This window comes from Hemiscyllium ocellatum, chromosome 10 (assembly GCF_020745735.1).
Source record: "Hemiscyllium ocellatum isolate sHemOce1 chromosome 10, sHemOce1.pat.X.cur, whole genome shotgun sequence".
NCBI lineage: Eukaryota > Metazoa > Chordata > Chondrichthyes > Orectolobiformes > Hemiscylliidae > Hemiscyllium > Hemiscyllium ocellatum.
In genome coordinates, this window is record NC_083410.1 from 74,320,182 (window position 1) to 74,346,412 (window position 26,231).

Below are 26,231 nucleotides of genomic sequence, written 5' to 3' on the forward strand. Positions count from 1 at the left end.
TTTAGACCACAATGAAAGTTGACTGTGATGTGTTGCAGCAAACTATATTGTACATTATTTTACAATACCTGTCGTCCTTCCAACTCAATTTGGAAGTTTTTTGCAGACTCTTGGGTCACTCTTCCTCCAAAGTCCAACTGATATACTTGTGTTGCCTCATTCCAGAGTGGCTGCTTGTTAGCCATTACATACACAAATCCTTGATTCCCCAATTTCCCGTCCTCTTTCTCATTTGCCCTTCGACATTTCAGTTCATCCGTTTCATTTGCTGTCCTTAAGTTTCTCTTAGTTTTCCAAACCTTTTTGGTGCTCTGGCTCTGATTCATGAACTCATCTCCACTAATGAATAACTCTGGCTCACTTTCTGAGCTGTCTTGAAACTCACTCATTTTATTCAGCTTTTTGGATTTTATCTGATCTTTTTGACTTTTGATTTTTTTCTTTTCTCTTCCTAGTCTCGGGCTAGAAATTAGAGAATTGAAGTCTGTAAGCACCTTTGCATCTTTTTTCATTTTTCCTTCAGTTACAGCTCGCATATTTGCCTCCTCTGGTCTGCTGTCTAACCGTTTATGGCTTTTCTTGTCATATCTATCTGTTCGTAGGGGCACAGGGGATTCTGTCAGAGAGACGACCTCTTGGAAGTTGTCTGCTGTTTCGATAATTGCCTCAGTTCCCGTGTGTTGAAACTCTGTTGAAAATGAAGGCATTCCAGCTTTCTCAACAAGCACGTCTGGCTTTGAGCTCAACGTACTTTGTGAACTATGCATCAGGGAACAAGCACTGTAAGTATTCCATTGATGTAAAGTAATCGGGGGAAGCTGTAGACTAGAAAATGTGTTATTGGTTGGATACATTGGTGGCAATGGACAACAGCCAATGTTAGCTGGATAACCAGATTGCACGACTACAGAAGAGTCTTGTTGTGGGTATGGAGGTGGGATTATAGCTTCTGAAGAAGGAAATGAAGCCTGAAAGGCTGCAATAGGAGATGCGCTGTAACTTAGTGGATATGGTAATGTGAATCCAAAGTTTGACTGGAAAGTGACTGTTGGACTATTTGTAGATTTAATAGGAATGATTGGTACATGAGGGATTTCCACATGTGATTGCTCCAAGATGAGTGCTGGTGGTTTATGACACGCTGTTGCAGAAATCTGAGTTGGTTGTTGTGGAATCCAAATTTCCTCACTCCCTGTTTGGTCCCACTGATATGGGAGAGATTGCTTCATGCTCATGTTGATCTCATTATTTAATGTAATATGTCTAATGGATTTCTCAAATTGACAATGCTGCAAAATAGATTCATCCTCACTGAAAGCATTATTAACATATTCAGTTCTATCCTGACAATTGTCTGGAACACTTAGCAGATTATAGGATGACTGAGAAGAGAGGGGTGATGTACTAGATGAGTGGACAATTACAGTGCTAAGCTGAGAGCCAGTCCCAGTAGGTAATTCTGATCTACTATTAATGTTACTATTGTTGCTTCCATTGTTGATGCACTGAGTGCACGTATAGAGAGCCGGTGGAGATCTGAGAGAGGTTTGCTGGTACTGTGCAGACACAGAATTGTTCTTGAGTTTATGACCATGTTGAATAACCCTATGTGAGTCTAACAGCTGAGTCACTTTTGCTATGGAATCTTTGCTCTCACTTCGCAATGGCACTTGTATAGTGTTACTATCAATACGCTGACTTCTATTGGTGGCATCAGGATAAGGTGGTGGATCTCCACTAGGAATAACACAGTGAGCAACACTCAGCCTATTTAATGTGCCATATACCTGCTGTACCTTCTTAGCATCTGCTGAAGGCAACTGTAAAGGTGACTGTCCTGGGCCTGGAAGTGTATACGTATTTTGATTGCTTGATATTCTCATGCGAGGCCTACACACTTCTTCAACATTTCCACTGCTATCAAATGTTGTGATTCTTTCATAACCTAGAGGGGTTTGAAGATGTCTAGTAGGAAAGAGGGAGAGATCTATTTTTTTCAGACAAATGTCTGCTGGTGGAGTAGTAGCAGAGGTGGCTGCAGAAGCTACTAAAGTCCCTGGATATGGAGGAGGTGGATGTGCATTTATTTTAGCTAACTGCACTTCGGGGGTTGTGCAGAATGCCATTGTATTGCTTTCCAGGAACTGTGGCACTGTTCGCATTGACTTGATTTTCTGAGAGTGCTCAGGCTCTCGTTCCACATGCTCCATGTTGGGAATCTGTACAATCCCCCCAAGCTGTGGTGATTGCTGTTGTGATCCACCAGTCATTCGGTTGGTTTCCAAACTTCCAAAAATTGCCTGCCCTGGATTTGAAAACCTGTTAGAAATTGCATACTGGCTGGAATTGTCCAAACCACGTTCTGCTGCTCCTGCAATAGCTGTTTGATTTGTTAAAATATCAAGCTGCACATTCTGATTGGCAAGTAACGATTGAACTAGTCCAATACTCTGGCTAGGGGACATTGCTTGAGCAGAACTATGGATTGGTGCAATGGGAATGTTAACAGTGCAAGGAGGATTGTTTTCTGGAGCTCCAGTTGTTCCATTCACTGTGCAGAGAGAAGAACAAAATATAAAAATTCTTTAAAATCCGACAAAATATTTAGCTTGCTTCAAAGAAAAGCATACACTGCCATTGTTCTAATGACATTCAATGTACTGTTTGCAGCACATACATTGTATAATTTTGAGAAATTTTAAGAATGATTTTTAGTTTGTCTATGTCAATAAAAATGCACATTTAAGGTATAGTAGGCAGTACAATGGAGTAATGTAATATTAATCAGAAGGAAATTTGAAGAGTTAATATGAAAGGCATAATCGGACTATGAGGAAAGACTAGAGGTCAACATTACATTGAATCATAAAACACATGGGGAGGCGATGGACTGTTAATCCAGAGACCCAGCTAATGTTATGAGGAGCTGGGTTCGAATCCTGCCATGGCAAATGGTGGAATTTGAATTGTACATATATCTGGAATTAAGAGTCTAATGATGACCATGAATCCATTATCGATTATCAGGTTGACTCTTAACAATTAGGGAATGGCAATAACTGCTGGCCTACCCAGTGATGCCTCATTCCATGAATGAATTAAAAAAAACCTCTATTACCACATAAATTGCATGAGGTTAGAAATTTGTTTAGGTCTACGTAGGAATCAAGGGGAAGTTTTCACATAGAGGAGAAGAAAACGGTTAAACTACTAAATATGTACTTTGTATCTGTCTTCACAAAGGAAGTCAAAGCAGGTTTCACTAAAATAGGAGAGGGAAATTACAGACAGGATAATAGAAAATGCCCTGTACAAAAAACTGTTACTGAAAGTCAATTGCTCCAAATGGAATGCATTTTAGGTTCCTGTGAGAAGAACTCATATAGCAATAGCGAGACATTAGTCAAAACATTTAATCATCATAGGAAACGGAAGTACTATTAGAGAACTGGAGGGTTACAAATGTCATCCCACTATTAAAGGGGTTGTTAGTTAAAGGTTAAAGCTTTAGCCGTAAAGTCATGATTATCAAAGTTAGAATTAACAAACAAAGAATCCAGATTGCCAAGCTTAATAGCCGTCAAAAGCTGTCAGTGAGAAGCAGACAATACCTACAAAGGCAATGGGGAAAAAATAATCTGGGCCATTGGTGTCTAAGTTTGGGAATTCTAACTGTGATTATAATATGCACGCTATAATTTGTATAAAGCTTGAAGGAGTTCTGTGATTCAACAGAGCAAGCTTTGACTCGCTGTGTCGAAGCTTCTTTCCAGATGTGCTTATGAATTATCTGTTCTCCTGGAATTGACTATCATACTTAAGAGATCAAACCAAGAAATTACGGTCGGTCAGCCTAACACGTAAAGTCAGACGCAAAGTAATTGGAAACCATTATATAGGGCAACCTAATGGCAATTCATGCCTAATGCGATTGAATTACATGATGAAGTCGCAGAGATTGATCCAAGTAGCATTAAATGAACACAATTACTTTCATAACACTTTTTACAAAGTACCATATAGGAGGCTTGTTTAGAAGATCAAAGTTAAGGACGTAAGGGAAAGTGGTGAACAGGTAAGGAACTGACTCAATTATAGGAAGTACAGGGTGACACAGACAGGATGGGCATGTTTGTTCAATTAGAGCTGGTTTGTAGTAGAATTCTCCAAGCGTCAGTTTTTGGTTCATTTTAGAAATAACAAGTGAAAAGGAAGAATATGCAGCAGAAATCAGAGAAGGTGAACTTGTTAAATTGCTCTTACTGAGAATCAGCGCAGACAAGTTGGGACAAATAGCCTCTTCCTGCATTGTGACAATTCAACACTCATGACTTGAACTTGATAGAAGTGTAATAGAAATGAGAGTCATTGTTGACTTCAGGCAACATAGGTTGTGAAGAAGCAGGGCAGATGAAATTCAGTACAGCAATGTTCATGGGGAGCTATCGTTGAAATGTCATAATTGTCAAAAACATGATTCATGGGAAGGACTTGGTCCTTAAAAAATGGCAGGACATGTCAATAAAGTAGCTAGAAAGAGCATTAGGGTTATGCAGAATTTAACAAATACATCCTTACAATTCACTAGTTAGAATAGAATGTCATGGACAATTACAAATACATTTTATTTAGAAAGATTTAAGGGTAGAGTAGGATTAGCTAGATTGGCCTCAAATATATAGTTGCTGAAAATATGGCTGCTGTAAAAGTCACAGATACTTTTACATTGCAATCTATTATCACACTTGGATGCAGCTCAATCCCACTTGAGCACACACTACTCAACTCACTAAATACACTGCAAATTACAATGCCAGTACATCATGACCAACACTTTACATTCATAAAAAATAAAAATAGAATGGACTAGAAAAATTCAGTAGATGTGGCAACATCTGTGGAGAGAAACAGAGTTAATGGTTTGAGTTGCATATGCATCTTCTTCAGAACTGATATAGAACTGCTGCAAGTTTCACATCCAAAACTCAATGTTTCCACACACTGTCACTTCTACATTAGAGCATCCACATTGCACCATCCTCATTGGGTGGAATTTCTTTATGTAGAATGAATGTGAAGGTGGGTGTAAAAGTAGGAGGGATGCCTACTCCAAGGTGCTTCAGATTTGTAAACACGTTGGCTTTTTGTTTTTGGCTTGTTAATTACACCCATGAACATAACTGCCACAAACTAATGTGTTTATGAGTAATAATGACATGCTAATAGTTGCAAAACAGGTTACCTACCATGGAAACTTAATGGCAAAACTTCAATTCTCTATCAAGAAATTTCAGTTTTGCGCCCCATCCAGTGTAGAAATTTCCACCCACTGATACACTTCCTTCTCTCTTGCAGGACAAAGTATCACAAAACCCTAGGACAGCAGGGGCAACTAATCAGTGAGGTCACATTTTCTCAGCCACATGGAGGAGACAGTTCTCACAATAATTATTTAGGCTGTGTGCAGCAAGCAAAGCTGACAGAATGTAATGCTAGCAAGCACAGAAAATGCTGGAGAAACTCAACAGGTCTGGCAGCATCAGTGGAGACAGAAACATAGTTAATGTTTCGAGTCTGGCATGAACTGGAATGATATGATGTCTAATCTAGTCCACCTTCTCAAATTCCACTTCTCTCCTCTCCTTCAATCTCTTCAGATGTATAAGCTCCAAAAGGCATAATTGGGGATCCTTTGCATTCCAACAACATCCCTTCAATAATCACAATCTGCACCTTATTTCTTTCGATCCCGAAAGACTACACCTGAAGGTCGAGAAATGCAGGATATTGAAGAAAGAAATACCATAATTTGATCTCATGCTCGCAGGTGCAGTCTTAAGAGAACACTTGACGATAGCCCAGTATCTTGCCAAATCTATATACACACTACTACTGGTTCTCAGTGATTAAGAAAAATACAATGAACACATAGTTATGGAAGAAATTATTGCTTTTATATTAAATGGATGTAAGAGTAATAGTCCTGGAGAATACTCTCTAATAAAGCCTTTGACGGAGACCCATTGCCACATCCTTCTTTAACTGAGAGCGGCCTGCTCTCTTCTTTGATGCCACAATGATCATAGCTCATCTTCCTCTCATGCGGCAACCACAGGAAAGTGTAACCATGACTGGGAGCAAGAAGTATACCAGGATCATTAAAGTCACAAGTCATCACATAAAGTACACCTTCCTACAGCCTTCACAAACTCTAGCCAACTCCTCAAAACATTCAGCATTTCTACAAAATCAAACATAGATAGTAACTAGTACTAAGCAAGCTCATGGCCCTTGTAAACAGCACTTGTCAGGGTCTTTTCTGCTGCTGAGCACATTTTCAGCTGTACAGTGATAAGTGAGGGCATTTCCTAGAATGGTGAAGTTGAAAATAAGGTTTTGTCAGCATTATACACTGATTTCACTGCTTGTTAATGCTGCATACTTAAAATGCTCATAGCAAATGGCACTCTTCAGGAACAAGGTCAGAAATCAAGGGTCCTGATGCTTCTTCTTGTCTGTGCCATTAGTCTTGCCCCAACCAGCCACACCAGGCCCCCAGAGCCCTGGTTCTGGTTATTGGAACCTGTTGTACCCAAATTGTGGGCCCTGGCACACTCAGCATTGAAGTGCGCTGTGGAGTTCAATTTTGTGAACTACCCAGAGTAAGACGTATTATAGCACAGAAAGAGACCAGTTAGGTTCATGCTGGTATTCTGTAGACCAACCCAGTTCGCCCCATTCAACCAGTGTATTTGTGTAGCTCTCCAATTTATTTACCTTGAGTGCCTGTCCAATTTCTTTGTAAGATCATTGATCATCTCCATTTCCACTACCCTCATAAGGTGGGAGTTGCCGGTTATTAGCATTCAGAGTTTAAAAATTTTCTCGCATATCTCTTGCCCAAGCCTCTAAATCTATGACCTCCAATCCTGATACCATCTGCTATTTTGAACAATTTTCCTCTGTTTACTTTATCCGAACCTATTGTAATCAAGATTTGGAGATGCCGGTGTTGTAATGAAATACATCTCTGAAATCTCCCCTCAACATCCTTTGCTCCAAAGAGAATAATTCCAGCTTCTAAATTTTACATTTCACTAATTATTCTGATAAATCTTCACATTCCCAAGGACCCTCGCATCCATTCTGAAGTGTTAACATGAGAAATTAATGGAGACTTGACTAGGAAATTTCAAATGGCTTAGTCATCTGGTCCAATCAAAAGTTTAGTTTCATCTCATTTTGCTAATTGTTCTCTTCAATATGTCTAGCCAGCTTCAACATTTCATCTACATAATTCCTAAGATTCCTTTATACCTACACATTCATTTGAAATGTTCCTGTACATACATCACCGTTCCCTATCCCTTCTACCAAAATGCACATCTCCCACTTCTCTATATTAAATTCCAACTGCCATGTTTTTGCTCATTCTATCAACCTATCTTCTGTCTAATTAATACCATTCCTCACTGTTTGCCATATCTTATTAATTTTGTATCATTCACAAATTATTTAATTTTACTGTTTTCCAACATCCAAGTTATTTACATTTTCAGGCAGTTCTTGTGGAATGCGATACCACTTTAAACCAAAGGGATTCAAATTCTACAGAACAGCATCAAGATCAATAAAGCATTTTCACTGCCACCAATTGTATACTTTTATCTATGTCTAATTAAATAATGTATCATATATAAATAGCTGTTTCTTACTGAGCTCAAAATTACTGTATAGAAATTGCTTACAAATAGTTAACTGTCTATATTAGGAAACTGCGATTGGTATCTCCAAAAGCGTAATAGTGTTGATTTCATATCTCCTCAAAAGGTACAGTTTATTGGCCTGACCTTCCTTCCCACCTTTCCACTCCACTCTCCCCAATGACCTATCACAATCACCTCCCATCCACTAATGCCATCCCACTTACCTTTGCACCCAACCCCATCCATCCCCTTGATTTCTCTCAGCCCCCTTCCCCCTACACATTCCTGATTATGCCTGAAACATCAACTTTCCTGCTTCATGGATGCTGTTGTGCTTTTTCCAGTGCCACACTTTTCGACTGCCCTTGAAAATATTTGAGGAGAAAGTGAGGACTGCAGATGCTGGAGATCAGAGCTGAAAATGTGTTGCTGGAAAAGCGCAGCAGGTCAGGCAGCATGCGAGGAGCAGGAGAATCGACGTTTTGGGCATGAGCCCTTCTTCAGGAATGAGCCCCTCATTTTCTGCTCTTGAAAATAGCCTAGTAAGCCACTCAGTTGTATCAAAGTGCTAAGAGATTTCAAAAAAAGGAACAAAACTGGAGAGGCCACCTACACTTACCTAGGCTCCAGAAATCGCAAAGGCAAACTAAGCCCTGTTAACTTCTCTGCATTGAACCTCACATGTCCACTCCAGCCACTTATCAAAGTCCTTTTGGAGTTCCATTGTTTTCCTCATGGTTTACAATTCTTCTAAGTTATGTGCCATCTGCAAACTTTGAAATTGCCTCCTGTATACCAAGATTCAGGTCAATGATCTATATTCGAAAAAACAAGGGACCTACCTAGTTGCTCCAGGAGTTCTCTATACTGACTCAAGACTAGTGTCCCCCCTACTTCTAGACTGTGTAACTGTAATGACCTCCACAACTGGAATTCAATACTGTGATTCACGTTGGGGCACAAAAGAACATAGAAACTGCATTTTAACATTGCTCCAGATGAATGAAGTCTCATGGCATCAAGTCGGGTTCTGCAATAGGCGGTGAAGCAAACAACAGGAGGAGAAAGCCTGATTGACCTCATCAATCTGCCTGCCTCAGATACATGACATAATCGGTACAAGTTACCACTGTGCGGTCCTGTGGAGATGAAATTTCATCTTCATTGTGTTGTGTGGCATGACCACAATGCTAACTGAGATTGAAGTCAAACAAATGCAGCAACTAAAAGTTGGGCATCCATGAGGCACTTGGGTCAACAGCAGCAGATTCTGATTAACGATTAACAAGCTGGAAGCACCCCTGGTATAAATGAAGAGTGCAAGACAGGATATCAGGAGCAGTATCAGATATGCCTAAAAATAGAAACTAGGTGAAGTTACTGCACAGAAATACCTTTGTGCCAAACACCAAAAGTAGCTGTCAAACAGAGCTCAGCAATTCATAACCAACGGAACAGATGTAAGCTCCACAGTTCTGCCATAACCAGTTGTAAATGATATGGATAATTAAACACTTTCTGGAGGATGCATGCCAAAACAAAATATGAAGTTGGAGCATTTGTAACAATCTTCAGCTAGCAATGTCAAATAGATTATATTAGATTACTTACAGTGTGGAAACAGGCCCTTCGGCCCAACAAGTCCACATCGACCCGCCGAAGCGCAACCACCCATACCCCCATATTCACCGCTTACCTAACACTACGGGCAATTTAGCATGACCAATTTACCTGACCCGCACATCTTTGGACTGTGGGAGGAAACCGGAGCACCCGGAGGAAACCCACGCAGACACGGGGAGAACGTGCACACTCCACACAGTCAGTCGCCTGAGTCGGGAATTGAACCCGGGTCTCAGTCGCTGTGAGGCAGCAGTGCTAACCACTGTGCCACCGTGCCGCCCATTATCTTACCTTGGCCTCTTCTGGAGATCACCAGCATTATATAATGGCAACAAAATGGGTGGAAGACTGCATCCTGCATAGGCTATGGCTCTTGACAACATTCTTGCAATCGTACTAAAGACTACTTCAGTAGTCCAGAGTACTACTAAAGCACTGTTCCAGAACATGCCGCATCATGGCTATTTAATTTTAAAACAGCACAGATCCAACAATGTGAAAAATTATCGAGGAGGAAGTGAGGACTGCAGATGCTGGAGATCAGAGCTGAAAATGTGTTGCTGGAAAAGTGCAGCAGGTCAGGCAGCATCCAAGGAACAGGAGAATTGACGTTTCGGGCATAAGCCCTTCTTCAGGAATAAGAAGTCGATTCAGAGTCGATTCTCCTGTTCCTTGGATGCTGCCTGACCTGCTGCGCTTTTCCAGCAACACATTTTCAATGTGAAAAATTACCCAGATATATCCTGTACATAAAGAGAGGACAAAGCTATCACAATTAAATATCACTCCATTAATCTCTGCTCAATCGTCAGTAAAATGATGGAAAGAGTCATCGACAGCGTTATCAATCAGCTTAGCAACAACCTGCTGACTAATGCTCAGTTTGGGTTGTGCAGGACCACTTAGCTTCTGACTTGCTTCCAATGTGGTGTATCTTAGAATTTTGTGGGAAGTTAGGGAAGAGATTGTTGGATCCCTTGCTGACATATTGGTACAATCAACATTCACAGGTGAGGTGCCAAAAGACTGGAGGTTGACTAATGTGGTTCCAATATTTAAGAAAGCTGGTAAAGAAGAGCCAGGGAACTATAGACGGGAGAGCCTGACATCAATGTTGGATAAATTGACATAGGGTATTCTGAGGGACAGGATTTAATACATTTGGAAAGGCATGAACAGATTAGGGAAAGTCAACATGACTTTGTGCGTGGGAGATTGTATCTCACTAACTTGATTTGAGTTTTTTGAGGCAGTAACAAAGAAGATTGATGAAAGTAGAGCAATAGATATTGTCTACATGGACTTCAGCAAGACATTCGACAAGGCTCCGCATGGTCAACTGGTTAGTAAAGTTAGATTATATGGAATCCAGGGAGAGCTAGCCAATTGGATACAAAATAGGCTTGAAGGTAGAAGATAGAGGATAGTAATGGAGGGTTATTGTTTGGACTAAAGGCCTGTGATCAGCGATGGGTCACAAAGTATTGGTGCTAGGTCCATTGCTTTTTGTCATTTCTATAAATGATTTGGAAATGAATATTCGAGGTATAGTTAATAACATTGTAGATGATAAAACTGGTGGCATAGTCGACAGTGCAGAAGATTATCTCAGAGTATTACAGGATGTTGATTAGATGGTCAAATGGCAGATGGAGTTTAATTTAGATAAATGTGAGGTGTGGCCCTGATGACATTTAATGGCAGAGCTCGGGGGAGTGTTGCTGAACAAAGAGACCAATGGGTGCAGGTTCATAGTTCCTTGAAAGTGAAGTCTCAGGTAGACAGGGTAGTGAAGAAGGCATTTGGCATGCTTGCCTTCATTGGTTAGTGCACTGAATATAGGAGTTGGGACGTCATCTTGCATCTATACAGGACACTGATGAAGCCATTTTTAGGATACTCAGTTCAATTCTGGCCTTCTTGCTACGGGAAAGATGTTATTAAACTTGAGAGGATTTGGAAAGATTTACAAGGATATTTCAAGAATTGGAAGGTCTGAGTTATAGAATAGATTGGGGCCTTTTTTCCTGGAGTATTGGAAGCTGAGGGGTTCCAGGGAGATGTGTCTGCCATGGACCTATTATGACTGTCAGTGAATTGTGGTAGATCAGGGCAATCTGAAAAGAGGCTTATAAAATCATGAGGATGGATAGGGTGAATAGTCAAAGTCTTTTTCCCAGGGTGGAGGAGTCCAAAACTAGAGGGAAGGGCTGTGGATATTGTTTATATGGACTTTAGTAAGGCACTTGATAAAGTCCCACAAAGCAAATTGGTACAAAAACTAAAATCACGTGATATTTAAGATGGGGTGGCTAGATAGATACAAAGCTGGCCTGGTCATAGAAGACAGAGGGTAGCGACAGACAGGTATTTTTCCAAATGAAGACCTGTAACTAGTGTGTCGTATAGGGATCAATCTTCCGTCCTCTGTTGTTTGTAGTATACATATGATCCGGGGGAAAATATGCGTGGTCTGATTAGTAAGTCTGCAAATTACATGAAGACTGGTGCAGTTGCTGATAGTGCCGGCAATTGTGAAAGGATACAACAGGATATAGACAGATTGGCAATTTGGGGGCAGAAAGGGTAGATGGAGTTTAATCCAGACAAATGCAAGATGATGTATTTTGGAGGATCAAATTTAGGTGTAAGTGGCAGAATCTCAGGAACATTAAGATATAGACAGATGTGGATGTGAGGTACATAGTTCCCTAAAAGTGGCAACACTGGTGGCCCAGGTGATTCAGAACGCATGTGGCATGCTTGGCTTCATCAGCCAGGGCATGGAGTACAAGAGCTGGCAAATCATGCGGTAGCTATATAAATCCATAGTTAGGCTACATTTGGAGTACTGTGTGCAGTTTTGGTTGTAACATTACCAGAAGGACATAGAAGCTTTGGAGAGAGTACAACGAAGATTCACCAGGATGTTGCCTGGTCTTGAGGGCATTGGCTATGAGGAAAGTTTAAAATGTCTGGGATTGTTTTCACTGGAAAGACAGCATCTGAGGGGAGACCTGATAGAAGTCTACAAACTTATAAGAGTCATAGATAGGGTGGATAGACAGAGACTTTATCCTAGGGTTGAAATTTCAATTATAAGGTTCAAGGTGAGAGGGAGTAAGTTTATAGGAGATGTGCAAGGTACGTTTTTCACACAGAGTGTGGTAGGACCCTTGAATGCACTGCTAGAGGAGGTGGTGGAAGCAAGCATGTTGGTGACATTTGGTTACATGATTAGGGAGGGAAAAGAGGAATTTGGACTGAATAACGGCAGAAGGTTTGTTTTCCAGTTTAGTTTGGGCATGATGATTGTCACAGGATTGGAGGCCTGAAGGGCCTGCTCCTGTGCTGTACTTCTCTTTTGTTCTTTTTGTTGTTTTGTGTTCTTAAACTTTCTCCCTCTCACTTTAAACCTGTGCCACCTATTATTTGACATTTCCACCCTAGGAAAAAGAATCTGACTATCCAACCTATCCACAAAACACAGAACAGTACAGCACAGTAACAGGCCTTTTGGCCCACAATGTCGTGTTGAATGTGATACCAAATTAAACTAATCCATTTAATCTTCCCATGGTCCATATCCCTCCATTTCTTGCTTACTCTATGTATCTATCTAAAAGAGCCTTGACCGCCCATATTTTATCTGTTTTCACCACAGCCCTGTCAGAGCATTCCAGGCACTCTGTCTGGAAAAAATGTGGCCCTCACATCTTATTTGAACTTTCTCCCTCTCATCTTATATGCACACTTTCTAGTATTAGACATTTCAAGTCTGGGAACAAGATTCTGACTGTCAATGCTAACTATGCTGCTCATAATTTTGTTGACTTTTTCTGCCAAGTCTCCCTTGCTCCACTCCAGAGAAAACAACCCTGGTTTGCTCGGCCTCTCCATTTAGCTCATACCCTCTAATTCAGTCAGCATCCTGGTAAACTTCTTCTGCATAGTCTCCAAAGCCTCAACATCCTTCCTGTAATGTGGCAACCAGCATCAAACGCAATTAGATTAGATTAGATTTACAACAGGCCCTTCGGCCCAACAAATCCACTCAGGAAAGTAATCCACCCAGACCCACTCCCCAACCCTATATTTACCCTTGACTAATGCATCTAACACGATGGTCAATTTAGTATGACCAATTCACCTGACCTGCACATCTGTTTGGATTGTGGGAGGAAACCAGAGCACCCGGAGGAAGCCCACGCAGACACGGGGTTAATGTGCAAACTCCACACAGACAGTCGCCCGAGGTGGGAATCGAACCTGGATACCTGGCGCTTTGAGTCACTGTGCACTCTTAGTGCGGCCTATCAATATGTTTTAGAAAGCTGCAACATCATTCCCTGACTTTTGTATTGCCCCAACCAATAACGGCAGGCATGCCATATACCTTTTTTACTACCCTATCTACTTGTGTGGCCACTTTCAGGAAACTATGGACCCAGACCCCAAGATCCCTCTGTACATCAATGCTGTTAAAGGTCCTGCCATTAACTGTATACTTTCCCTTAACATTTGACCTGCAAAGTGCAACACCTCGCACTTGCTCAATTAAACTCCATCTGCCATTTTTGGGCCCATATCTGCAATTGATCTATAACCTCTATAATCCTTTGACAACCTTTTACACTAACTATAATTGCCCTGATCTTTGTGTCATCTGCAAACATACTAACCCATCCAACTAAGTTTTCATCAAAGTCACTGATATAAATCACAAACAGCAGAGGTCCCAGTATGGATCCCTGCAAAGCACCACTCGTTATGGACCTCCAGCTGGAAAACTATCCTTCAACCACTACCCTCTTTCTTCGATGGACAAGCCAGTTCTGAAATCAAACAATCAAATCACCAAAGATCCCATGAATCTTGACTTTCTGGATGAGCTTACCATGACGGACCTTATCAAAAGTCTTACTAAAATCCATGTAAACAACATCCACTGCTTTAACCTCATCAGTCACCCTCGTCACCATCGCAAAATGTGACCTGCCCCACATACAGTCATTCTGTCTGTCCCTATTTAGACCATGCTCTTCTAAATGTGTATAAATCCTATCCCTAAGAATCCTCTCCAATAATTTCCCAACCACCAATGTGGTACTCACTGCTCCATAGTTTCCTGGATTATCCCTATTTCCCTTCTTGAACAGAGGGAACAACATTAGTTAATTCTAGTCCTCAGGGGTCTCTCCGTGGCTAGAAAGGATACAAAGATCTTGGTCACCCAGTAATCTTGTCCACTTGCCTCTCTCAATAACCCTGTCCAACACTGTCCCCCCCCCCCTGCCCTGCAACGCCGTCCACCATCAAACCCGCAGACAAGGGAGGCGTGGTGGTAGTTTGGCGCACTGACCTTTATACCGCTGAGGCCAAACGCTAGCTCGCGGACGCCTCCTCTTTTCGCCCCCTTGACCACGACCACGACCCCACCTCCCACCACCAAACCATCATCTCCCAGACCATCCATGACCTCATCACCTCAGGGGATCTCCCATCCACCGCCTCCAACCGCATAGTCCCACAACCCCGCACCGCCCGTTTCTACCTCCTGCCCAAAATCCACAAAGCTGCCTGCCCCTGCCGACCCATTGTCTCAGCCTGCTCCTGCCCCACCGAACCCATCTCCCAATACCTCGACATGGTCCTGTCCCCTTCAGTCCAAGAACTCCCCACCTACGTTCGGGACACCACCCACGCCCTCCACCTCCTCCTGGATTTTCGCTTCCCCGGTCCCCAATGCCTTATTTTCACTATGGACATCCAGTCCCTGTACACCTCCATCCCCCATCACGAAGGACTCAAAGCCCTCCGCTTCTTCCTTTCCCGCCGCACCAACCAGTACCCTTCCACTGACACCCTCCTTCGACTGACTGAACTGGTGCTCACCCTGAATAACTTCTCTTTTCAATCCTCCCACTTCCTCCAAACTAAAGGAGTTGCCATGGGCACCCGCAGGGGCCCCAGCTATGCCTGTCTCTTCGTAGGATATGTGGAACAGTCCATCTTCCGCAACTACACTGGCACCACCCCCCACCTTTTCCTCCGCTACATCGATGACTGTATCGGCGCTGCCTCGTGCTCCCACGAGGAGGTTGAACAGTTCATCAACTTTACTAACACCTTCCATCCCGACCTGAAATTCACCTGGACTGTCTCAGACTCCTCCCTCCCCTTCCTAGACCTTTCCATTTCTATCTCGGGCGACCGACTCAACACAGACATCTATTATAAACCGACTGACTCCCACAGCTACCTGGACTACACCTCCTCCCACCCTGCCCCCTGTAAAAACGCCATCCCATATTCCCAATTCCTTCGTCTCCGCCGCATCTGCTCCCAGGAGGACCAATTCCAACACCGCACAGCCCAGATGGCCTCCTTCTTCAAGGACCGCAGATTCCCCCCAGACGTGATCGACGATGCCCTCCACCGCATCTCCTCCACTTCCCGCTCCTCCGCCCTTGAGCCCCGCTCCTCCAACCGCCACCAAGACAGAACCCCACTGGTTCTCACCTACCACCCCACCAACCTCCGCATACAACGTATCATCCGCCGCCATTTCCGCCACCTCCAAACGGACCCCACCACCAAGGATATATTTCCCTCCCCTCCCCTATCAGCGTTCCGCAAGGACCACTCCCTTCGTGACTCCCTCGTCAGATCCACACCCCCCACCAACCCAACCTCCACCCCCGGCACCTTCCCCTGCAACCGCAGGAATGTAAAACTTGCGCCCACACCTCCACACTCACTTCCCTCCAAGGCCCCAAGGGATCCTTCCATATCCGCCACAAGTTCACCTGTACCTCCACACACATCATCTATTGCATCCGCTGCACCCGATGTGGCCTCCTCTATATTGGTGAGACAGGCCGCTTACTTGCGGAACGCTTCAGAGAACACCTCCGGGCCGCCCGAACCAACCAACCCAATCACCCCCGTGGCTCAACACTTTAACTCTCCCTCCCACTCCACCGAGGACATGCAGGTCCTTGGACTCCTCCACCGGCAGAACACAACTACACGACGGCTGGAGGAGGAGCGCCTCATCTTCCGCCTGGGAACCCTCCAACCACAAGGTATGAATTCAGATTTCTCCAGTTTCCTCATTTCCCCTCCCCCCACCTTGTCTCAGTCGGTTCCCTCAACTCAGCACCGCCCTCCCAAACTGCAATCCTCTTCCTGACCTCTCCGCCCCCACCCCACTCCGGCCTATCACCCTCACCTTGACCTCCTTCCACCTATCCCACCTCCATTGCCCCTCCCCCTAGTCCCTCCTCCCTACCTTTTATCTTAGCCTGCTTGGCTCTCTCTCTCTTATTCCTGATGAAGGGCTTATGCTCGAAACGTCGAATTCTCTATTCCTGAGATGCTGCCTGGCCTGCTGTGCTTTGACCAGCAACACATTTGCAGCTGTGATCTCCAGTATCTGCAGACCTCATTTTTTACTCCAACATTAGCCCCCCGCCCACCTGCCAACCCTATCCAACACTGCCCTAATCCCACCCCAATCCTGTACAACACTGCCTCCCCCCAATCCCCCGCCCAACCCCACCCCCACGCGCCCCCTCTCTCTCCCTGGGGCAGCCGGGCTGGACAGTAACAACAAGGCTGCTGCTACTTCATTTTGCGGGGCGAGTCTCCAAGTAGCGCGCACGCATGCGCACACACAGGCATACACACACACACACACACACACACACACACACACACACACACACACACACTTGACTAGGGTCCACCTTTGCCCTGACAGGAAATGTTGAAGAGATTATGTGGGAAAGGGGGTTTTAGAGTACACCCTTGTGTAGAACTCCAGGGAAAGTGTGAAAAGAGAGGGGGGGCAGGGGATGGGAGGTCAGTCATTTAGAGATGGTGCCTGCACTCCCATCAGTCCAAGACTGTTCTCGACAGCACTTTTAATTGCTGAAAACAAAAGATGCGATCATTGTTGGATTTCACATCTTTGATGTAATGTTTCTGTCGGGACCTCGAGGTCACCTTCGCATAATCCGATTTTCGGATAAATGGTATTCAGATAATCGAGGTTCCTCTGTCCATGTCTCTTACATTTGACTTCCAAAAAATGCTTTAACCTCACCGTTATCTGGATCAAATGGCATCTGCCATTTTTTCGCCCAACTTTCCAGTTGATCTATATCCTGTTGTGTTCTTTGATAGCCTTCCTCACTAACTACAACTGCATTAATTTTTGTGTTATCTCAAAACCTACTAATCAGACCATCCACATTTTCATTGATATCATTTATATAAATTACTAGCAAGAGAGAACCGAGCACTGATCCTTGTGGAACACCACTGATCACAGTTCTCTAGTCAGAAAAACACCTCTCCACAACTACCATCAATCTTGCTTCTATGATGAAGACAATTTTGTATCTAACTTATCGTGGATCCTGTGTGACTTCACCTTCTGAATTATTTCTTCCTTTTATATGCCAACCCTTTTGAAATAATGGCCAAATTTCCAATAACCTTTTACCTGTGTGTTTGTTTTCTGTATTTTGAGCACAAGTACCACCTTTGTATTGCAGCTTTCTGCAGTTTTTCTCCATTTAAATAATAATGTCATTTTGATCTCCCTTCCAAAATGAACAACTTCACATTTTCCTACAGTAAACTCCATTTGCCAAACTTATGCCTACCCTCTTATCCACCAATATTTCTCTGTCAATCATATGTATCCCCCTCACAACTTACCTTTTCCACCTATGTATGTGCCTGTCATCTGCAAACCTGGCTTTAGTACATCTGCTTCTTTCCTCCAAGTTATTGACATGTATTGTAAATAGTTGCAGTCCCAGCACTGCATCCCACTGATTACACATTGCCAACCTGGAAAAGTACTCCTTATTCCATTCATTATCTCTGGCCATTAGTTAATTCTTCATCCATGCAAATATACTGCTGTTTCTCTGCCTAACTTTCCAATTGATCACATGACCATCTTATGACTTAAATTTTTGTTAGGTACCTTGTCGAATGCCTTTTGGAAGTCCAAATACAAACATCCACTGATACTTCCTTGAAAAAACCTAAAGAATTAGTAAAACATGATTTTCTTTTAGGAAAGCAATGCTTTCAGCTCCAGCAGCCAGCAAAAACCTACTGAACTAAGTGAAAGCAAAACTGAAATCCTATGGGTCTGTATGAGCCACCCACTTGTGATTCCTTTGTCCTACTTTAAAGAAAACATTTAGGGCTATTACCAACTGCCTGTGTGAAGGACAAATTTTGATACCACTGTGACAACACCTCTCTACAAGTGAAGCAGGATGGAACACATCTCTTAAAGGTACAGTATCATCACAATATGGTTTCTATCTCATTGGAGAGAGAAGACCAGTGGTGGTTTAAACTGAGGATCACCACACATCAATGGGGAGAGGTTGAGAAAGAGAGTCCTTCATGATAAACTCAGTTTGTGCAGGAATTGAACCCATGCAGTTGGTGTCACTCTGTACCAGCGAACCAATCCCCTTAACATCAAACATTATGAAAATTAATATCGTCATCAACAAAGCCTTTTGTTGAATTATGTAATTGCAATTAACCTATATGCTGCTAAATCAAACCTTAGCCTCTATTTCTCGAAAGTGCTAAGGTGTCTCTGTCTTTACATGTGTTAAACATTATTGGAAATATTTCTAAGATTGTTGCATCTATACTGAAGAAGGATACTCTTTGCCAATATTACAAAAGGAGGGCAGGAGCCTGTCTACATGTTTCTGTACACTAAACAAGTGTACACTAAGCAGCCCAATACAGGATCACAAGCAGCTGTTTTAATCTATGAAACAGGTTGAGCTGCATCTTAGTTTAAATATATTCAAATGAACACAGCTAAGGCTTACCTGCAAGATCATCCTCATCTTCGCTGAAAACACTGGGATTGAATGTAGAGATATTGATGAAGTCCATAGATTGCTTGCGTACTTCTGGTAGATAAATAGTCATTTGTCTGGGCTGAAGATGGAGCAAGCTGGTTTTGTAGATGACTAAGAATAACAAGAAATTGATGTTAATTATATTCATTCTTAAATACAATAGAATGAAAAATGAATTATATTGAAACGGAAAACAAATAGGAAAATAATCATTTACTGTACAAATCAACCAAAAACAATCATTTCACTTGCTGTTTCGATAAATTCCTGTTGGAATTTCCCAACAAACCATAAAAACTACACTGTTACACTTCATTGGGGTACTGGTCTAGAAATCAAACCTCACTATTGTCAGAGTCATCACAAAGTTAAAGATTATAACTACACAAAATTCCCCAATTTAGCTGTCTTCACAACTCAGGTTATCAGAAAGCACATGCCAGATTTCTGTACTTAACTAGAACTATGGCTTATGAAAAATAGATTCTCACCACAGATAAATAATTATGAACTGTTGACATTAGATTAAATTTCTAATCTACTTGCAAAACTTTCCTTCTATTCTCATGTGTAGATAGGTACAGACACAAGAAGAAAACATTGGCATAATGGACAAAGGGAAAGACTTGGAATGTGGTTCTGTTGCCTCTGTTCACAGGGTTTGCTGAAGTGGTTCTTTTGGCTGCTCCTTGATTCTCTTTTTCCTGATATTTTATGTGCTTGCAGAAGGTACAAGGCTGGTTCACACTCAAAGTCTCTAGCTAAATAGTCAAGGGACTTAATAGCTTCCAGCAATTGCTGAGAGGAAAAAGAAAATCACTCTTTCCTCTATGTTGAAGGTGTTTTTACTGACTGCCCTTACGATGATCCAATGGCTTCACACCCCAAGAGCATTTAGCTAAGTTGGAGCCAATACATAGTTGCTAACCAACAGGAAACTTTTGTGATAACTATTCACCTATCAATCAGCAATTTGTTGCTAGCCAAATCTCCATTTGTACACAGGCCATTAGCTCCAGCTCATCTACTACCAGGTTTCTACTTTTGCTTGAACAATCAGGTGGTAAACAGCCTTACAGTAAGGGTGAGGAGACTTGCTTTTAAAAAGTGCAGTAATGCTACAACAACGCTTAGCTTTTCAAACAGTTCTTTTCCCATTTCTGTCCATAATCAAAAATGTTGAAACATAAAAAGACTTCAAAAGTAAATTACTTGGCAAGTGATCGAGTATGTCCTGAGAATTAGAAAGGTGCTATTTTAATACAGATGTATCTCCCTGTATATCCTGCTATTTCAGCTATAAAGAAAATAGGTCACATACATATGGACGTAAGTTTACTCACTGAACTGGAAGGCTTGTTTTCAGACATTCCCTTAGCAGACATTTTGTCACCATGACTAGGTAAGATAATCAGTGAGAACCTCGGGTGAAGCGCTGGTGGTATCGCCTGCCTCTCTAATTCTAGGTCTTGGTTTCTTAAGGTGGGTGATGTCATTTCTGGTTTTTTCTTTCAGTGGAAGGTAGATGGGGTCTAAATCGATGTGCTTATTCATGGAGTTCTGGTTAGAATGCCAGGTCTTTGTTTCGCCTGTCCTAGGATGTGTGTGTTATCCCAGTCAAAGTGGAGTCCCTCTTTGTCTGTTTGTGTGGAAACTTGTGTGGGTCATGTCCTTTGGTGGCTAGTTAGTGTTCATGTATCCTGGTGGCAAGTTTCCTGCTTGCTTGTCCAATATAGTGTTTTTCACAGTTCTTGCATGGTATTTTGAAATGAGATTAGTTTTGCTGGTAGTATCTAATGGATCTTTTAGGTTAATTAGTTTAAGTGTGTTGGTGGGTTTGTAGGCTACCATGATGCCAAGGGGTCTGCAAGTAATTTCTGATATGTCTTTGATGTAAGACAATGCGGCAAAAGTTTTGGTTGTGCTGTGTCTGCTTGTTTGGGTTTGTTTCTGAGGAATCGCGGATTGTGTTTATTGGGTACCTGTTTCTCCTGAAAATGTTATAGAGGTATTTTTCTTCTGCTGTTTGAAGTTCTTGGGTGCTGCAGTATGATGTAGATCATTGATATAATGTCTTGATGCAGCTCTGTTTGTGGGTGTTGGGATGATTGCTTCTGAAGTTCAGTATTTGGTCTGTTTGATGTTTTTCTATTCAGTTAATGGAGAGCTTCAAATTAGCGTCTATAGAAAAACAACAAACACAGACCAAAATACCATGCAAGAACTGTGAAAAACACTACATTGGAAAAACAAGCAAGAAACTTGCCACCAGGATATATGAACACCAACTAGCCACCAAAAGACACGAACCACTATCACTAGTTTCTATATGTACAGACAAAGAGGGACACCACTTTGACTGTGACAACACACACATCCTAAGACAAGTGAAACAAAGACATGCACCAGAATTCCTAGAGGTCTGGCATTCTAACTGGAAATCCATCAATAAACACATCGATTTAGACCCCATCTACCTTCCCTTGAGAAAAGAACCTGAAAAGTCATCACCCACCTTGAGAAACCAAGACTTTTAAATAGAGAGGCGGGACATACCATCAGTACTTCACTGGAGGCTCTTACTGATGATGTTATCCAATCATGGTGGTAAAATGTCTGAAAACAAACCTGCCAGCTCAGAGAGCAAACTTACAGACATATCCTCAATCTGAGCTACAAATCTTCTCAAAAATAGGTAACATACATGCCTATGAAACAGAACCTTATTTATTCTTAAGACATAATTTCCAGTAGTAAAGGTTATTTGCAGTGACCACCTTTGGATTTTTTTGAAATACAGAACCAGATTAGCTCAGTATTGTTGTGCGGTAGTGGACTTGTTATCTTGAAAATATTGAGTCATAGCATGGCATAGAAAGAGACTATTCAGCCACTATGCCAGTTCTACATAGCACAATGCAGTCAATTTCATCCACCTCACATTACCCTCACCACCCAATCCAATCCCCCGACTCCAATCAATCCCAGTGGTTTATTCCACAGAACCACTGAAAGCACCTGATCTGTATCCTTGCAGGTTAAAGCACTTCGGGTGCAGATCCATTCAAATGCATTGAAGGCTCTGCTTCTACTACAAAACCTGGCAGCAAATTCCAGTCACTCTGCAGAAAACAGGTTTTTCTTATGTTTCTTTTAATTCTTCTGCCGATCACCTTAAATCCCTGCTTCCTGGTAATTTACCTCTCTGCTAAGGGAATCAGGGGCTTCTCCATTCACTACATTAAAGCCCCTCATTATTTTGTATACCTAAATTAAGTCAGCCCTTAGCCTCTTCTGTGTTAAGGAAAACCACACTAGCCTACCCAATAGTCTACTAGCCTACTCAAATCCTAACAAGATTCTTGCAAATCTCCTGTCTTGTAAATCTAGAATAATTATGTCCCTCCTGTAATGTGGTGACCAGAACTCTACACAAAGTAGTCTAATCAGTATCATATAATTCCAGCATTACAGCCATGCTTTTGTATTCAGTACCTCCACGCAATGAAGGCAAACATTCTGTATGCCTTCTTTTACAAGGTTTATATATCTGCCCTGCTATTTGCATGGACCATAGTCATGCAGCCTAAGTTCTCTTACATCCAATTATGAATCTCAGTATCCTTCCATTTATTATAAATCATAGAATATATGGAATCGAAGCAGGCCATTTGATCCCTCAAGTCCACATCAACCCTCCAAAAAGCATCCCACCCAGACCCAACCCCATTACCCTCTCCCTGTAACTCTGCATTTCCCATGGCCAATCGACCTAACCTGTGCAACTTTGGACTGTGGGAGGAAACCAGAATACCCAGAAGGAACCCATGCAGATATGGGGAGGATGTGAGGCAGGAGTGCTAACCCCTGAGCTACCTTGCTGCCTAGTATGTTCCTTTGCTTCGTTCGCCCTTCTCAAATGCATAATCTTGCACATCCCAGGACTGACTACCATTTCCCGCTTTTTTGTTCATGAGCTCAAACAAGTGAATAGCATTATCATTGCCAACTAACTGGCCTTTTTTTGTGTTGTCTCTAAATTTCCCAAACATGTCTTTCATAGTTTAAACTAAATTGTTAATATATATCACAAACAGCAAAGACGTGAATATCATGCTTTGCGTACCTCCACTGGAAACTGCTTCCCATTCGCAAACATATTCACTATCATTACCCTTGTTTCCTAGTACGAAACTAATTTTGGATTCAACTTGGCATTTTTTGTTGTTGGAGAAGTCCACGTTTCAGGTGTAACCCTTCTCCAGGACTGGTGGTCGGTGTAGGGGGAGGTGCAGATAAAGGGGATGGCGGGAGTAGGGTGATGAAGTGGGGATAGGTGAAGACACATAGATGGTATGACCTGATTGTTCAATGGGAGGATTGAATCCAATTGGTGGCAGGGAGTAGTAGAAGGGAGGGGGTGGGGCTGGGAAGAGAGTCAGGGGATGGGAAGGGAGGTTATTTTCAATTAGAGAACTCAATGTTGAGTCCTTCGGGCTGTAGACTGCCAGGTGAGAGATGTGGGGTTGTTCCTTCAATTTGCGGTTAGATTCATTGTGGGTGGTGACTGGGCAGTCTGGTCGGCCCCTGAGGGCCTGACTGAGATGCTTAGCGAATGTTTGGTCTCCCCAATGTAGAGAAGACCACATCGGGACCAGCTGATGCAGTAAACTAGGTTGGCAGAGAGGCAGGTGAACCTCTGTCTCACCTGAAAGGACTCTTTGGGGCCCTGGATGGAAGTGAGGAGGGTGGTGTGTAGGTAGGTTTTGCATCGTTTCCAGTTGCAGGGGAAGGTACCTGGTGGCGCAAATCAAGGACTGTCAAAGGTAACGGTCCTTGCGGAAGGCAGAGAGGGGTGGGGAGGGGAAGATGTTCGTGGTGGCAGGGTCTAGTTGGAGTTGGCGCAAGTGTTTAACGATGATATGTTGAATGACGAAACTGGTGGGGTGGTAGGTGAGCACAAGGGGGATTTTATTGTGTTGGGGGGGGTTTAGAGCAGTGAAACAGGGAACAGAGGTGGTGAGGTGGAGGGCTATCTGGATGACAGAGGGAGGAGAAGCACATTGTTTAAAATAGATGGACATCTGGGAGACTCGCGAGTGGAAAGTCTCCTCGTCCAAGCAGATGCAGTGGAGGCGGAGGAATTGGGAGAATGGGGTGGAGTTCTTGCAGGAGACTGGGTGTAGTCAAGGTAGTTATGGGAGTCTGTGGGTTTGTAGTAAATTCTGTCTGGAGACTGCTGCCGTAGATGGAAATGGAGAGGTGAAGAAAGTGGTGGGAGATGTCCGAGGCGGACCATTTGAATTTGAGGGCAGGGTGGAAGTTGTGGGCAAAATCGATAAACTGCTCCAGTACAGTCTAGGTGCAGGATGCTGCACCGATGTAGTCATCGATGTAATGGCGGAAGAGTTAGGGCACAGTGCCTGTGTAAGTACTCAAGACTGACTGATATAGTCAACAAAGAGACAGGCGTAACAGGGTCCCATCAAGGCACCCATGGCCACCCCCTGGATTTGGAGGAAATGGGAGGAGTTAAAGAAAAAGTTGTTGAAGGTGAGGACCAGTTCAGCGAGGCAGTGGAGGGTATCGGTAGAGGGAAACCTGATGGGTCATTGGAGAGGAAGAAGCAGAGGGCCTGGAGACCAATCCTTGTGGTGTATGGACATGTATCAGGACTCCACGTCCATATTGAGTGCTGTTGAACTGGAAGCTACTGCAGGGATGGAGGGTTGGTGTCGCGGATATAGGAGGAGAGGGTGGAGTCGAGATAGGACGAGATGAGTTTGGTGGGGCAAGAGCATGCCAAGATAGACCAGGGTAGTTGGATTTGTGGATCTTGGGGAGCAGGTAAACCAAGTAGTACTGGGCTAGGGGACTATGAACTTGGAGGCACTGCAGGAGAGATCACTGGAGGCAATGAGGGCACGGACACTGCAACTGATTTTGGCCTGATGGGTTGTGGTCAGGTTCTGGGCAAATGGGAGTTAGGACATAGTCTTAGGACATGTCACAGTAAAACGAACAGCCAATGTGGAACTCCAAACCAGTGTCCAACAGGAAGACAACACATACTGATCAAATACTGAACGACAGAAGCAATCAACCCAACAGCCACAAACGAAGCTGCATTAGAACATTATTTCAATGAGCCAACACACACTGCAGCACAGAGGAACTACGTAGAGTAGAGGAAAATCACCTATACAGAATATTCAACAAGAATGGGTCCCCAATGAACACAGTCCGTCGATTTCTCAGCAACAAATCTCAGAAACCCTAGCCACTCTCCCCTACATCAAAGACATCTCAGAAATAACTGCCAGACTACTCAGAGCCCTTGGTATCATGATAGCCCACCAAAACATTAAAACAGCAGTGAAAGACCGTATACAGACAACAAGCAACGTCATTTACAAAATATCTTGCAAGAACTGCAACAAATACTACATTGGAGAAACAGGCAGAAAACTAGCCACCAGGATACATAAACATCAACTTGCCACAAAAAGACATGACCCACTCTCACTAGTATCCTTACATACAGGTGAGGAAGGACACAACTTCAACTGGGACAACACAACCATCCTACGCAGAAGAATTCCTAAGCATGGCATTCCAACCGGAAAGCGATCAACGAACATATTGACCACCTTCTGAGAAAAAGAACAGGAAATTACATGACCACAGGAAATGACATCACCAACCCAAGGAAACCTAAACACATAAATAGAAAGCAGGCCATGGCACCATCTGGAGGCTCATTGATGATGTTCTCAAGTATGGTGACGAAACGTCAGAAAATGAACCTTCCAGGTCAGTGGGCAAAACTATGTGGTGTTGGACAGTTGGCGTTCAGCCTCTGCAGCGCAGAGGTTTGTTCTCCAGACTACCACCGCCCTGCGTTTGTTAGCAGGATTGGTGGTGAACCGGGGATTGTTGCGGACTGAGTTGAGTGCTGTGTGTTTGGAGGGTTTGTGGTTGCAGA

General features: G+C 43.0%; 1 protein-coding gene across 2 annotated transcripts in view; it reads right to left on the reverse strand.

The window, feature by feature from the left end:
- Positions 1-26,231, reverse strand: part of LOC132819813 (tubby-related protein 4-like) — a 405,797-nt gene that overhangs the window by 17,415 nt on the left and 362,151 nt on the right. For both annotated transcript variants that reach the window (XM_060831613.1, XM_060831612.1), the window contains exons 12-13: positions 19,214-19,357; positions 69-2,551 (exon numbers count right to left, since the gene is read on the reverse strand). In XM_060831613.1, coding sequence (XP_060687596.1) covers positions 69-2,551; positions 19,214-19,357 — 2,627 coding nt within the window. The remainder of the gene's footprint in view (positions 1-68; positions 2,552-19,213; positions 19,358-26,231) is intronic.